Source organism: Oncorhynchus mykiss, chromosome 16, assembly GCF_013265735.2.
Source record: "Oncorhynchus mykiss isolate Arlee chromosome 16, USDA_OmykA_1.1, whole genome shotgun sequence".
Lineage (NCBI taxonomy): Eukaryota > Metazoa > Chordata > Actinopteri > Salmoniformes > Salmonidae > Oncorhynchus > Oncorhynchus mykiss.
In genome coordinates this window covers 31,269,747-31,286,336 of record NC_048580.1, presented here as the reverse complement: position 1 = coordinate 31,286,336, position 16,590 = coordinate 31,269,747, and the positions used below count along the sequence as shown (strand labels likewise).

Here is a 16,590-nt window from a genome sequence, read left to right as displayed (position 1 = left end):
ACTAATGATTACACCCTAGTTCAGCAAGATGTAGGCAAGAGTGTGCTAGGTGGTATTTACTGTTTCACTTTCTGTCACCTTGATTACTCCAATTTTTATTTCGATCTGTGCACCTACGTTATAAACTTTAATTTGTAGGCTCGGTTGTAGCAACCTCATGAGGGGTTATAGGGCAAATTCGAGTATCAGTAGCCTAAACCTATCAATGTTACATTGAGCTGGGTGATTGGAATATGATTGACAGTCATCCCATATGCTGTAATATAAATAAGTCTGTGCTCATTAAAACATTTATCATCCACCCTAACCTTAAACGGCACAGACCACCACTGGATTCATCAAAAGACAGTAAAACATCTTGAAATGGCACTGTGGATGTATTAGAATTCAGAATTGCATTGGGGGCATACTCATATTGCAAGCTACTGTATGGGTTTTGGGTCCATTACATTTATTAGTTTACTCAGTGCTACACATAGATTACAATTCTAAAGACTACACAAATATTAGCGTCGTAGCTCTTATAACGGGACTTTAACCGTGAGAAATCCCCACACCATTCCGTCTTATCGGACATTCATATTGCTATGTACATCCTTAACTATGGCTCTTGGATGATTCAAAATTGTTGTATCTGTTTGCATCACTTTCAATGGGGTACCTTTATTTTGAAAGCGAACCGCTGATTCACGGTTATGTTGTTCACAACACAACCCACACGTTTCGGGAACACGGTCTATGGCTGCCTGTGGATGTGGCAATCTGACGACGTGTCTTTGCTCAGCAGTTGTCAATTTTGCTGCAGCGGGAACCTTCGACTTTTATAAGTACTGACTGTTGGTGAGACATCTTTTGAATTAATTCTCTATTTTGATTCTCTATTTGCCTACCTCAACGTTAGTCTATCGCTAGCTAGTCAGATCATAGCCTGCTGTAGCTAACGTCCGCTAGAAGCGGCCATATTGTAGTAACGTTAATCGCATATTTTGTCGTCCCCCCCAGTTTTCTCGTCATTAAGTAAAGTTGCTGAGGAAATCGAAACATTTGCAGCCTGAATAGATAGTGTTAAGTACGAACCGGTCAAGGGGTCACGTGTATTACTGGCTGGCCACATCAAGCCACGCGACGGTGGAGGTCTATGCCCAGCCTAGCTAGTCGTAGGATAAGCAGTGTGCACTGAATTTGCACTATTTCTGTAACTACAGCTATCAATCCTTAGTTAAAAAAAAACAACTAACTATACTGAACAAAAATAAACGCAACAATTTAAAATACTTTACCGAGTTAGTTCATATGAGGAAATAAGTCGATTGAAATGTAATAAATTAGGCCCTAATCTATGGATTTCACATTACTGGGAATGCAGCTATGCATCTGTTGGTCACAGACATACCACAGACGTATTTCTATGCATTGATAAAATGCAATTGTGTCTGTAGTTTTAACCTTCCTTATACCATTCATAACCCCACTGCCACCATGGTGCACTCTGTTCACAACGTTGACATCAGCAAACTGCTGGCCCACACATCATACATGTGGTCTGCGGTTCTGAGGCCGATTGAAGGTATTGCCAAATTTTCGAAAACATGGAGGTAGAGAAATGAACATTCAATTGTCTGGCAACCGATCTGGTGGACATTCCTGCAGTCATGCCAATTGCATGCTCCCTCAACTTGAGACATCTGTGGCTTTGTGTTGTATGATAAAACTGCACGTTTAAGTGGCCTTTTATTGTCCCAACACAAGGGGCACCTGTGTAGTGCTCATGCTGTTTAATCATATTCTTCATATGCCACTTGTCAGGTGGATTTATTGTTTTGGAAAATGAGAAATGCACATTAACAGGGATGTAAACAAATTTGTGCACCAAATAAGCTTTATGTGCGAATGGACCATTTCTGGGATCTGTTATTTCAGCTCATGAAACATGGGACCAAACTTTGCATGTTGCATTTTATATTTTTGTTGTGTGTAGTATAGCTGGCTAACTTCAGCGCTTTAGACTGTTGACAACAATTGGTGCACCAAGCTATTTTCTACCAATTAATCTACCACGAGACAATTTGGTTTAGCATACTCTCAAGCAGATGTACACCTGTATTTCAGCCTAAAGGATGCCCACTTTATTTGGATTTATAAATAGCTGTGTACTGTCCTCAGATCAAATTGCCATGATGTTGCAGAGGCTGGCCTTGTGTTCCAGTCTACGTTCCAGGAGCCTGCAAGCAAATGTTTGCCCACACTTTGCCAGGGCAGTGTCCCAAACCAAGTGTAAGTAGCCAACCCCATTCCACCATTCCAAAACACACTGCACTGGTGCACCCCACTACAGATGACACTTGGCACTTAACACACCTCTTTGGCAGTCTCAGATGTATGCCCATATAATAGCCTAACATATTCTGTTGTCAGACAATCCAAGGTTTACGACGAGAACTGCTGTTCAGTACGTTTTGGATAAAGTTATTTTGGGTCATGTTCAGTAGGCATGAAACGGAAGCAAAGAAGTTAAATATGAGGGTACTGTCTGAACTAAGAAACTTTCATTTTTGTTTTTCGTTGCGTAATGTTTTGCTACGGTGTACCCTAATGAACATGACTGGTGTTAAATTAATGTCCTGTTATCTGTTGCAGTCCCTGTCACCCATTCTCCTGGGAAGTCAGCAGCGCACCGCAGTGAGCTCAGACAGGCCAAGCGCATTGTGGTGAAATTGGGCAGTGCTGTGGTGACGCGGGGAGATGAGTGTGGCTTGGCCCTCGGGCGTCTCGCCTCCATTGTGGAGCAGGTGAGGTCACAACCCGGTCATTAATTACATAAGTTGTAATGACCAGGAACTACTGACGAGAACCAGAAATAATGTAGAAATTGAAGACTCCAGAATATTGTAATTGAAGACATGATTATGTGGGTTTTGATTGGCATTGAAAGGTATCTTCTAAAATTTAAGGCGAAAAACTGCTGAGGTAATGTTCAGTTACATGTTTGGTGGGTCTTTAGAGAACACTTACACTAAGTGGTGTGTAAGAAGAGCTCATTGTTGTCTGTCCCTTAGGTGGCCGTGCTGCAGAACCAAGGCAGGGAGATGATGATTGTCACCAGTGGGGCCGTTGCTTTCGGAAGGCAGAGACTGAGACACGAGATCCTGCTATCTCAGAGCGTCAGACAAGCCTTGCACTCTGGACAGAACCAACTCAAAGAAATGGTATACCAAATCTCCTCACAACAGATTGGATGACAATAGATCAATAACTATTGGCATATTGGCTTTTACTAATGATTTCTATTTCTCTGCGCTTCAGTCACTTCCAGTTCTGGAGGCCCGGGCGTGTGCAGCTGCTGGACAGAGTGGCTTGATGGCTCTGTATGAAGCTATGTTCACCCAGTACAGCACCTGCACTGCACAGGTACAAACACACTTACAAAATAATTACTGTATCATTCTTTGCAGATGGAATTGCATAGTGTCTGATGTCACTACATTCATGTATTGTTTTTCTATTCCTTTTCTTAGCCAAAGTTAGATTGACAAATCAAATGTTATTTGTCGAATGCGCCGAATACAACAAATGTAGAACTTACAGTGAAATGCTTACTTACGAACCTCTAACCAACAATGCAGTTTAAAAAAATGCAGATAAGAAATAAAAGTAACAGAGTAATTAAAGAGCAGCAGTAAAATAACAATAGCGAGACTATATATACACAGGGGGGGTACCGGTATAGAGTCAATGTGCGGGGCACCGGTTAGTTGAGGTATTTTGTACATGTAGGTAGAGTTATTAAAGTGAATATGCATAGATGATAACAGAGTAGAAGTGGTGTAAAGGAGGGGGGCAATGCAAATAGTCTGGGTAGCCATTTGATTAGATGTTCAGGAGTCTAATGGCTTGGGGGTAGAAGTTGTTTAGAAGCCTCTTGGACCTAGTCTTGGCGCTCCGGTACTGCTTGCCGTGCGGTAGCAGAGAACAATCTGACTAGGGTGGTTGGAGTCTTTGACAATTTTTAGGGCCTTCCCCTGACACCGCCTGGTATAGAGGTCTTGGATGGTAGGAAGCTTGGCCCCAGTACATGTTTTTAGAATTACTATATGCCTACGTTAAACCCTCATACTGAGCTCTTTCGTATGCCTCTTCAATAGATCCTTGTCACGAACCTCGACTTCCACGATGAGCAGAAGCGTCGCAACCTGAACAGCACCCTCCACGAGCTGCTGCGCATGAACATAGTGCCCATCATCAACACCAATGACGCAGTTGTACCGCCCCCTGTTCCAAACAGTGACCTTCAGGGGGTAAATGTGGGTACTTTGTGAAGGGCATGCTGGGAATGCGTAGTGTGGTTGTGATGGTTTATTACATAAGGCATATATTTTATTTTACTTTCTCCACCCACACAAATGTTTCATTTTGGTTTAGCATTTGTTTGAAAATATATGTAATTAGCTTTGACGATTTCTACTTTTATTAGTACTGCTTCATGCATCTGAGGGGCGAATCTGGACTTCCACTTAGTCTTCCATTGATGCCAATGCAAACCTAAGTGAAAACTTGGCTAATGTGGAAGTTAGTATATGACTTATGTTGAAGTCAGAGCCAATGCTAGTATAAAGGGGCCTATTGTAGCAAGTTTTTATACAGCAAGCTGCTCTTACTTTAAAATGACATCCTAGGCTAGGGTACATTGCATAGTTATGATACATGGCTATGATGAGCTGTTTGCATGTATTAAATGGGGTCATGCTTTTTTATGTTTTATTCTTGCATTTTTAGGTAATACACATCAAGGATAACGACAGCTTGGCTGCAAGACTGGCTGTTGAAATGAAAGCAGACCTTCTTATTGCTCTATCTGATGTTGAAGGTATGTAATGCATTTCGAAATTAGCTACGTTGTTGTTCATTTACTCTCAGCTAAAATAAAAAGTATTTGCGTTGACCATGTTGTATCCCACAGGATTGTATGACAGCCCCCCAGGAACAGATGACGCTAAACTCATCGATATCTTCTACCCCGGAGACCAGCAGTCTATCAGATATGGCTCAAAGTCCAAAGTGGGCATTGGGGGCATGGAGGCAAAGGTTAGTGGCAAGCAACCACCAGCGACACTCCAAGTGTTAAAATAGTGTGGTTGGCTGTTTGAAAGAAGGTTTAATCAATCAATCAATTTCATTTATAAAACCCTTTACATCAGCAGTTGTCACAAGTGCTTTTACAGTAACTCGGATTAAGGCCCTAAAGTCAAATGCAAGCAGAAAGAAAGAGGGAAGGAAATACTCCCTAAATAGAAGAAACCTAGGGAGGAACCAGGGCCAGATGGGGGACACACCCTCCACAGGCTGTACGGGGTATGTTTCATTGTAAATGTTTATTAGAACCATGTCTCACCCAGGTGAAGTCTGCTCTGTGGGCGCTTCAGGGTGGCACGTCAGTCGTCATTGCCAATGGCACCGACCCCAAAGTCACGGGCCACGTCATCACAGACATAGTGGAGGGAAAGAAAGTGGGCACATTCTTCTCTGAGGTCAAGCCTGCTGGTGAGTCACTGATACCTTTGTAGAGAAATAAACTCCAACCTACATTAGATTAGAAGCAGTAGTTAATAAACTACACACTCATTAATAAACTACATTATTTGTAAAAATGCAGTTCATTACAATTCATGAGCATTTGTAACATTTATAATAATGTATAAAGAATTTATAAGCATTTCAAAAAGCATTTATAATGGCTCATGTATGAAAATGGTTATAAAGAGTCACTGAAACAGTTAAGTTGGTGAGATGCCCCACTCAGGTTCATGTTGTTGTGGGATGTGACACATCAGGTCCCACTGTGGAGCAGCAGACAGAAATGGCCAGGCAGGCAGGCAGGACTCTGGCTACTCTTCACCCAGATGAGGTGAGCGTTCCCTTTTTTACCCTTTTCACACTACAGAGCTGTGCCGAGCTATACTGACTGGCCTGGTTACAGAGTGCCCATCTGAGCTGATGTGTGATCTATCTCTGCTGTACTTTAGTAATCTTTTTAAGGCGTCTGTATTCATTCACACTCAACCAGAGAGGAGAGATAATTTGCCGTCTGGCTGACCTGCTGACAGAGAAGAAGGATGAGATCCTCAGTGCCAACAAGAGAGACATGGAGACTGCAGCATCATCAGGTACTCAATGTAGCTTCATCAGGTCACAATAGCCTCACAAATTAGGATCATACCAGATATTGTTAATATTGCTGACAGAAGCTGTCTGTCGACATCAGCAATTGATAAAAGCCATAAGAATGTTGGTGTTATATTTTAGTGTGATTCCCTCTAGGCCGTCTCTCCCAACCCCTGCTGGCAAGGTTGAGTTTGTCCACATCGAAGCTGAACAGCCTAGCCATAGGCCTGCGTCAGATTGCTGTATCGTCCAGGGACAGCGTGGGGCAGGTGCTCCGCAGGACCAGAGTCGCCAACAACCTGGAGCTCGAACAGATCACTGTGCCCATCGGGGTCCTGCTGGTCATCTTTGAGTCCCGACCCGACTGCCTTCCTCAGGTCAGTCACCTGATGGTGGCCATGCTGCTAAACCACAAGGCTCATCCTGGGTCCAATCCCAAATGGACCCCTAGACCCTTCACCCTAGGCACTTGTGGAGATCTGAGAGGATTTGATTGGAAAATAAGCAATATGGTGAAACTTTAACATCGCTTCACCTTGCTCTCTAATGGGCTATTACCATATTGTTTACATTTGTCAAATCCTCTCTAATTTATTAGTTATCTAAACATTTGTTTTACTTTACCCCCTTTTTCTTAACCCCCTTTTTCTACTTGGTAGTTACGATCTTGTCTCATCGCTGCATGTCCCCTACGGACTCGAGAGAGGCGACGGTCGAGAGACGTGTCTTCCGAAACACAACCCTGCCCAGCCGCACTGCTTCTTGACACACTGCTCGCTTAACCCCGCAGCCAGCCGCACCAATGTGTCGGAGGAAACACCATCCAACTGACGACCGGATTCAGCTTGCAGGCGCCCAGCCCGCAACAAGCAGTTGCTATACCCGCAATAACATCTGCTAAATATGTGTATGTGACCAATAAGATTTGATTGAGAGCACGATGACACAAGGAAATCGCGGCCGGCATAACCCTCCCTTAACCCGGACGACGCTGGGCCAATTGTGAGCTGCCCCATGGGTGTCACAGTTACAGATTTGAAGTACACAGGACATATGGTCTAAGGGATCGAACCCGAGGCTGTAGTGGCACATCAGCACTGCAAAAGTGCCACTCGGGAGGCCTCACATCCTCTCAGATTTACACAGATTTTAAGTACACAGGACATATGGTCTAAGGGTTGATTTGAGATTCCACCCTATTGTCTTTTATTTTCAGAGACATGATAGTACTGATGTGTGACTGAAGTGTCGTATGGACTTGTACCGATATGAAATACAGGTGTCAGCTCTGGCTATTGCCAGTGGAAATGCTCTGTTACTGAAGGGGGGAAAAGAAGCGGCCAACACCAACCGTATCTTGCATCAGCTGACCCAGGAGGCGCTCTCTATCCACGGGGTGAAGGATGCTATTCAGCTGGTAAGAGCTTGATCCAAATCAATGGGACATTTGAGGCAGGAGTTGAGTTTTAGGTTATGCATAACACTTTTATTAGATACACTTACTTTACAGATAGGATAAATAATTTGTGTGGTGTGAACAACAGTACATTTGTACTGTAGGTCAGGGCTGGAGTAAATTCTATTTTAATTCAGTCATTTTAGGATGTAATTAGAAATTCACATTTTCCTCAATCCTTCTCTATGAGAAGATAATTGGAATTGACTGAATTAAAATGGAATTGACCCCAGCCCTGTTGTAGGTACATATGATTTTAGTTGGCATCGTAGTAAAGTATGTTATTAACATGTAGGTGAGTACCCGTGAGGAGGTGGAGGACCTGTGTAGACTAGATAAGATGATAGACCTGATCATCCCTCGAGGCTCGTCCCAGCTGGTCAGAGACATCCAGAGAGCTGCCAAGGGCATCCCTGTGCTGGGACACAGTGAGGGCATCTGCCATGTCTACATCGACTCTGAGGCCTGCATCGAAAAGGCTATTGACATCAGTGAGTGCGTCATTACCTCATTGTTTATAAGCAACTTATGGTGAAGCTATCTTGTGGATGTCATCAACTGTCAGTCCTTGCGTCTAGGGCACGTGTCAAACTTGTTCTGCAGAAGGCAATGTCTGCCAGTTTTCACTCCTCCCTTGTACTTGATTGATGAATTAAGGTCATGATTGGTAAGGAACTCCCCTCAGCTGGTTGTCTAGGTCTTAAAAACCAGCAGACGGCTTTAGTTTACATTAAATGATGTACTCATTCATTAGTCATTCATACACCCAGTCAGTGGTTCCCAAGCTTTTTATAGTCCCGTACCCCTTCAAACATTCAACCTCCAGCTGCGTACCCCCTCTAGCATCAGGGTCAGCGCGCTCTCAAATGTTGTTTTTTGCCGCCATTGTAAGCCTGCCACACACACTACGATACATTTATTAAACATGAGAATGAGTGAGTTTTTGTCACAATCCGGCTCATGGGAAGTGACAAAGAGCTCTTATAGGACCAGGGCACAAATAATATTATAATGATATTTTTTTTCTTTATTTAGCCATCTTACATATAAAACCTTATTATTCACCATTTTTGAGGAACAAACTCACCACAGGTTAATGAGAAGGGTGTGCTTGAAAGGATGCACATTCAGTTGAAGTAGGAAGTTTACATACACCTTAGCAGAATACATGTTAAACAATTTCTGACACTTAATCCTAGTAAAAATTCCCTTTCTTAGGTCAGTTAGGATCACCACTATTTTAAGAATGTGAAATGTCAGAATAATAGTAGAGAGAAGGATTTATTTCCGCTTTTATTTATTTCATCACATTCCCAGTGAGGCAGAAGTTTATATACTCAATTAGTATTTGGTAGCATTGTCTTTAAATTGTTGAACTTGGGTCAAACTTTTCGAGTAGGCTTCCACAAGCTTCCCAGAATAAGTTGGGTGAATTTTGGCCCATTCCTCCTGACAGAGCTGGTGTAACTGAGTCAGGTTTGTAGGCCTCCTTGCTCGCACACACTTTTTCAGTTCTGCCCACACATTTTCTATAGGATTGAGGTCAGGGCTTTGTGATGGCCTCTCCAATACCTTGACTTTGTTGTCCTTAAGCCATTTTTCCACAACTTTGGAAGTATGCTTGGGGTCATTGTCCATTTGGAAGACCCATTTGCGACCAAGCTTTAACTTCCTGACTGATATCTTGAGATGTTGCTTCAATATATCCACATAATTTTCCTTTCCTCATGATGCCATCTATTTTGTGAAGCAAAGCCCCCCACAACATGATGCTGCCACCTCCGTGCTTCACTGTTGGGAAGGTGTTCGTTGGCTTGCAAGCATCTCCCTTTTTCCTCCAAACATAACGATGGTCATTATGGCCAAACCAGAGGACTTTTTTCCAAAAAGTACGATCTGCAGTTGCAAACCGTAGTCTGGCTTTTTCATGGTGGTTTTGGACCAGTGGCTTTTTCCTTGCTGGGCTACCTTTCAGGATATGTCGATATAAGGCTCGTTTTTCTGTTCTGGGATTGATTTGCACTTTTCGCACCAAAGTACGTTCATCTCTAGGAGACAGAACGCATGGTATGACGGCTGCATGGTCCCATGGTGTTTATACTTGCGTACTATTGTTTGTACAGATGAACGTGGTACCTTCAGGCATTTGGAAATTGCTCCCAAGGATGAACCAGACTTGTCGAGGTCTACACATTTTTCTGAGGTCTTGGCTGATTTCTATTGATTTCCCCATGATGTCAAGCAAAGAGGCACTGAGTTTGAAGGTAGACCTTGAAATACATCCACAGGTACACGTCCAATTGACTCAAATGATGTCAATTAGCCTATCAGAACCTTCTAAAGCCATGACATAATTTTCTGGAATTTTCCAAGCTGTTTAAAGGCACAATCAACTTGGTGTATGTGAACTTCTGACCCACTGGAGTTAATCTGTCTGTAAACAATTGTTGGAAAAATGACTTGTCATGCACAAAGTAGATGTCCAATCCGACTTGCCAAAACTATAGTTTGTTAACAAGAAATTTGTAAAGTGGTTGAAAAACGAATTTTTATGACTCGAATAGAGGTCGACTGATTATGATTTTTCAACGTTAATTATTGGAGGACCAAAAAAAGCCGATACCGATTAATCGGATGCTTTTTATTTATATATATTTGTAATAATGACAATTACAACAATTCTGAATGAACACTTATTTTAACTTAATATAATACATAAAAATGAATTTAGTCTCAAATAAATAATGAAACATGTTCAATTTGGTTTAAATAATGCAAAAACAATGTAATCGGCCATCATCGGCGTCCAAAAATGCCGTTTACCGATTGTTATGAAACCTTGAAATCGTCCGTGCTGATCGGTCAACCTCTAGACTCCAACATAAGTGTATGTACATTTCCGACTTCAACTGTAACTCTGCAATGTTGGGTTGTATTAGAGAGAGTCTGTCTTAAATCATTTTCCCCAAACAATCTGTGCCTGTATTTAGTTTTCATGCTAATGAGGGCCGAGAATCCACTCTCACATAGGTACGTGGTTGCAAAGGGCATCAGTGTCTTAACAGCGTGATTTGCCAAGGCAGGACCTATGATGAAAATTACAGGCCACTCATCTTTTTAAGTGGGAGAACTTGCACAATTGGTGGCTGACTAAATACCTTTTTGCCCCACTGTATTAGCATCTGGGACTGAGTAGGAGGCAGTTTACTCTGGGCAAGCTTTTCATCCAAAAGTGAAAATGCTGCCCCCTATCCGAATGAAGTTAACCATTTTCACTGTAGTGTCCAAAACGTCTTTCAAGCTGTCAGGCATTCCCTTGGCAGCAAGAGCTTCTCGGTGGATTCTGCAGTGTACCCAAGTGGCGTCGGGAGCAACTGCTTGCACACGCGTTATCACTCCACTATGTCTCCCTGTCATGGCTTTTGCGCCATCAGTATACATACCAACACATCTTGACCACAAGTCCATTTGATGGCCCAAAGTATATAAAAATATCCTCATGTTGTCCTCGTTTCCAGTGGTTTGCAGAAGAGGATGTCTTCCTTAATTGACCTCCCATAAACGTAACGGACATATACCAGGAGCTGTGCCAGGCCCGCCACGTCTGACTCATCCAGCTGTCGCGCATATAATTCACTGGCTTGTATGCAAAGCAGTAATTGTTTCAAAACATCTCCTGCCGTGTCACTGATGCATCATGAAAGTGTTGTTTGAGGAAGGCATTGCCTGGATATTCCCCCAGCATTGTCCCAGCCATATCCGCGGCAGCAGGAATAATTAAATCCTCTACAATAGTACGGGGCTTGCCTGTCCTAGCCACTCGGTAGCTCACCATATAAGATGCTTCTAGCCCCTTCTTATTAATGGTCTGTTGCTTTTATACGTCTTACTACTCGAAAGTGGTCTTTATTCTCGCTCAAACTCCCGTTGCTTATTTTTCAAATTGTCATGTTTCATTTCTAAATGTCTGCGCTAAAGTTCAGGTTTCCTGCTGGAGAGTTATGGTTAATGTGATTGGATGTTAATTATTTGACTAGGCTACCTGTATTTGACGTTGTGTTATTTCGCTCTACACTAGGTGGTTTTAAATGTAATTTTTGGCAGTGAAATGAGGCTAATTAGGCGAGGGGGAAAAAAACTCACCCAAATGTATAGCCCCGTTGGAAAATACAAAAATGTACTGTTTGAAAATGTGAATTAAAAAAATATTTGTATTTTTTTATGTGCATCACATTTTTATTTGGTGTACCCCATACGGCATTGCGCGTACCCCTGGGAATACCTGCTCTAAGTGAACGGTAGTCTAATAAATGTTCTCTCTGCAGTCAAAGACTCTAAATGTGACTACCCTGCGGCCTGCAATGCCATGGAGACCCTACTCCTCCACAGAGATCTACTGAGGACACCTCTGTTTGACCAGATTATAGATATGCTTAGAGTGGAACAGGTGAGACGTGCATACACCCACCATCTCTCCATGTAGACAATACTCATACTGTGGCTTGTTCAGTAACTTATACAGGTGACAGACATTACATAATCCAGAGCATTAACACACTATATAGAGACATAATTTATAAAGGGAGAGACCGGGCCAACACTCTGTTAGACCTTTTAGTGTTGTCATCCAAAGCATTGTTGTCTCTAAAGCAGCCATTCACAAATACATTTACCGGAGAACCCCACAGCAGAGTAGTTCATTTTTCCAACAATAACTTATTCATGTAGTACCTTGCCACCCTATCTGACCAATTGTAAGGGGGAAGGCTTACTGTCTTTTTTATTTAAATCGGTGAAGCATCTACCTGGTCAGTTTAATGGGATATTGGTAAAAAGTATTCTAATGTTGAGATACTGTATGCGCACATCCTGCTTTGATTTTAAATGTTATGTCCCTTTAACTACACAGTAGAGATGTGTACATGGTCAAATACAGTCATCATTGAAAATGTAATGTCTTTTGTCATCCCACAGGTGAAGATCCATGCAGGCCCCAGGTTTGCCTCCTACCTGACTTTTAGCCCATCTGAGGTGAAGTCTCTGAGGACAGAGTACGGGGACCTGGAGTGCTGCATTGAGGTGGTGGATAGTATGCAGGACGCCGTGGACCACATCCACAAATACGGCAGCTCCCACACAGATGTCATTGTTACAGATAATGGTGAGCAAATCCTGCAATGCGCACACACACACACACAGATTACCGACCATTTCGAATCCCACCGTACCTTCTCCGCTATGCAATCTGGTTTCAGAGCTGGTCATGAATGCACCTCAGCCACGCTCAAGGTCCTAAACGACATCATAACCGCCATCAATAAGAGACATTACTGTGCAGCTGTATTCGTCGACCTGGCCAAGGCTTTCGACTCTGTCAATCACCACATTCTTATTGGCAGACTCGACAGCCTTAGTTTCTCAAATGAATGCCTCTCCTGGTTTACTACTTCTCTGATAGAGTTCAGTGTGTCAAATCGGAGGGCCTGTTGTCCGGACCTCTGGCGGTCTCTATGGGGGTGCCACAGGGTTCAATTCTCGGGCCGACTCTTTTCTATACATCAATGATGTTGCTCTTGCTGCTGGTGATTCTCTGATCCACCTCTACTCAGACGACACCATTCTGTATACTTCTGGCCCCTCTTTGGACACTGTGTTAACTAACCTCCAGACGAGCTTCAATGCCAGACAACTCTCCTTCCGTGACCTCCCAACTGCTCTTAAACGCAAGTAAAACTAAATGCATGCTATTCAATCGATCACTGCCCGCACCTGCTCGCCCTTCCAGCATCACTACTCTGGACGGCTCTGACTTAGAATACCTGGACAACTACAAATACCTAGGTGTCTGGTTAGATTGTAAACTCTCCTTCCAGACTCACATTAAGCATCTCCAATCCAAAATGAAATCTAGAATCGGCTTCCTATATCGCAACAAAGCATCCTTCACTCATGCTGCCAAACAAACCCTCGTAAAACTGACCATCCTACTGATCCTCAACTTCGGTGATGTCATCTATAAAATAGCCTCCAACACTCTACTCAACAAATTGGATGCAGTCGATCACAGTGCCATCTGTTTTGTCACCAAAGCCCCATACACTACCCACCATTGCGACCTATACGCTCTCGTTGGTTGGCCCTCGCTTCATCCTCGTCGCCTAACCCACTGGCTACAGGTTATCTACAAGTCTCTGCCTGGTAAAGCCCCGCCTTGTCTCAGCTCACTGGTCACCATAGCAGCACCCACTCGTAGCACGTGCTCCAGCAGGTATACAGTGGGGCAAAAAAGTATTTAGTCAGCCACCAATTGTGCAAGTTACTTATTTTCCACCATAATTTGCAAATAAATTCATTAAAAATCCTACAATGTCATTTTCTGGATTTTTTTTTCCTCATTTTGTCATAGTTGAAGTGTACCTATGATGAAAATTACAGGCCTCATCTTTTTAAGTGGGAGAACTTGCACAATTGGTGGCTGACTAAATACTTTTTTGCCCCACTGTATCTCACTGGTCACCCCCAAAGCCAATTCCTCCTTTGGTCGCCTCTCCTTCCAGTTCTCTGCTGCCAATGACTGGAACGAATTGCAAAAATCTCTGAAGCTGGAGAGTCATCTCCCTCACTAGCTTTAAGCACCAGCTGTCAGAGCAGCTCACAGATCACTGCACCTGTACATAGATGGGCTGTTTACAGATGGGCTATCTACCTACCTCATCCCCATACCTTATTTATTTATTTGTCCTGCTCCTTTGCACATCTACCATTCCAGTTTTTAATTGCTATATTGTAATTACTTCGCCACCATGGCCTATTTATTGCCTTAACTCCCTTATCTTAGCTCATTTGCACACTGTATATAGACTTTTGTGTAATGTGTCGAATTGCTATGCTTTATCTTGGCCAGGTCGCAGTTGCAAATGAGAACTTGTTCTCAACTAGCCTACCTGGTTAAATAAAGGTGAAATAAAAATAAAATAAAAACACAGTTTTCAATGAGTTCTGTAGCACTGCATGTCAACGTTCCAATGTTGTCCTGTCCTAGTGTATAGGCCTACCATGCATTTATTTACAACAAAATACATTTATGTTTACACTATAGGATTCCAAAAAAGTGTTGTTGATGTCAAATTATTTAAAATGCACTAACTGCTTCCTAGAATAATATATATTGTAATGTTTTTCTGCATAGAGAATACAGCTGAACAGTTCATGCAGCAGGTGGACAGTGCCTGTGTTTTCTGGAACGCTAGCTCTCGCTTTGCTGATGGATACAGATTTGGTCTTGGTGAGTAAATCTAGTTATAAATGCTTTTTAAAAATGTATAAATGTTGTATACTTATGAATTGTAATGCTTAGTTTGTTATGCTTATAAATGTGTATTCATGTTGAGTACAGTTTTTTATTTTATCTGTTAGATTATTAATTCATATTCATGATAAACAGTTATTATAAAGTGTCTAGACCAGCACATCCTGATCCATATTGTGGTGTTGCAGGTGCGGAGGTTGGCATCAGCACAGCTCGGATCCATGCGAGGGGCCCAGTGGGTCTGGAGGGGCTGCTGACCACCAAGTGGGTCCTCCGGGGTGAGGGGCACACAGTGGCAGAGTTCTCAGAGGCGGGCAGTATGAAGTACCTTCATGAGAACATCCCTGTTCCTCAGAGATTCCCCAGCTAGGAACCACAGTCAGTCACAGAACGCTCCAATACAGGAACTGTCATGTAAAGTGGGAAGTGAAAACCTTAAAGTTCATTTTTATGAGTAGGGCTTAAATTGCAACCTTATATATGGATCTGTATGTGACTGTGGGGGTCAACAAACCACTTTCAGATACCACATACATGAAAGCAGCAGGAGGCTGTTTTGTATCTGCTACAGTGTCGGAGCGTGTAAAGCATTAAGATGACCTGGAAATTAATGAAGAGGTGGTGAACGGTTGCACAGGAAAGCAAAATGGTCAAAGTATACGTGTGTGTGTACGCTATATATACAAAAGTATGTGGAGGCCTGTTCAAATGAGTGGATTCAGCTTTTTCAGCCATACCTGTTGCTGACAGGTGTATAAAATCGAGCACACAGCCATACAATCTCCATAGCCCAGAATTGGCAGTAGAATGGCCTTACTGAAGAGCTCAGTGACCTTCAATGTGGCACCGTCATAGGATGCCACCTTTCCAACAAGGAAATTCATCAACGTTCTGCCTTGCTAGAGCAATGTAAGTGCTGTCATTGTGAAGTGGAACCTTCTAGGAGCAACAACGGCTCAGCCGCGATGTGGTAGGCCTCACACGTAAAAATCTTCTGTCCTGCAACATTCCCTGCTGAGTTCCAAACTGCCTCTTGAAGCACGTCTGCACAAGCACTGTTCGTGGTAATTAGCCCAGTGTGGTCTGGGTTAGGAGGGGGTTTGGCAGGCTGAGATTTTGCTGTCCCATCGCGCTCTTGCGACACGGTCGCTAGGTGTACGGTGTTTCCTCCGACACATTGGTGCAGCTGGCTTCCAGGTAAAGCGGGCATTGTGTCAAGAAGCAGTGCGGCTTGGCTGGGTCGTGTTCCGGAGGACGCACGGCTCTCGACCTTCGCCTCTCCTGAGTTGCAGCGATGGGACAACACTATAACTAACAATTGGATACCACGAAATTTGAGAATTTTTATGTCTTGCGGGCTGGAATGACGTTCCGGGGGGCAGATTACGCGCCCCACCCCCCTGTTCTAGACGATACTGTGCTTCCAACTTCGTGGCAACAGTTTGGGGAAGGTCCTTTTCTGTTTCAGCAGTGCCACCTTGCTCAAAACCAGGTCTATACATAATTGGTTTGTTGAGATCGGTGTGGAAGAACTTGACTGGCCTACACAGAGCCCTGAACTGAACCCCATCGAACACCTTTGGAATGAATTGGACCGCAGACTGGGAGCCAGGCCTAATTGCCCAACATCAGTGCCCGACCTCCCTAATGCTATTGTGGCTGAATT

General features: G+C 43.2%; 1 protein-coding gene across 2 annotated transcripts; it reads left to right on the top strand.

Annotated features, from left to right (window-relative positions):
• The first annotated feature begins 703 nt into the window (after positions 1-703).
• On the top strand, positions 704-15,728 carry LOC110491809 (delta-1-pyrroline-5-carboxylate synthase). 2 transcript variants are annotated; one of them, XM_021565589.2, is made up of 18 exons: positions 704-840; positions 2,164-2,274; positions 2,638-2,789; positions 3,057-3,206; positions 3,304-3,408; positions 4,143-4,295; positions 4,774-4,864; positions 4,958-5,082; positions 5,394-5,538; positions 5,829-5,902; positions 6,062-6,161; positions 6,316-6,536; positions 7,439-7,576; positions 7,911-8,106; positions 11,941-12,062; positions 12,590-12,776; positions 14,805-14,900; positions 15,113-15,728. In XM_021565589.2, the coding sequence occupies exons 2-18, from the start codon at positions 2,175-2,177 to the stop codon at positions 15,292-15,294; spliced, it is 2,337 nt and encodes a 778-aa protein (XP_021421264.1). In that variant the 5' UTR covers positions 704-840; positions 2,164-2,174; the 3' UTR covers positions 15,295-15,728. The 2 variants fall into 2 exon arrangements, with proteins under 2 accessions (XP_021421264.1, XP_021421263.1); XM_021565588.2 differs by having other exon boundaries at positions 4,143-4,301.
• Positions 15,729-16,590: the final 862 nt, after the last annotated feature.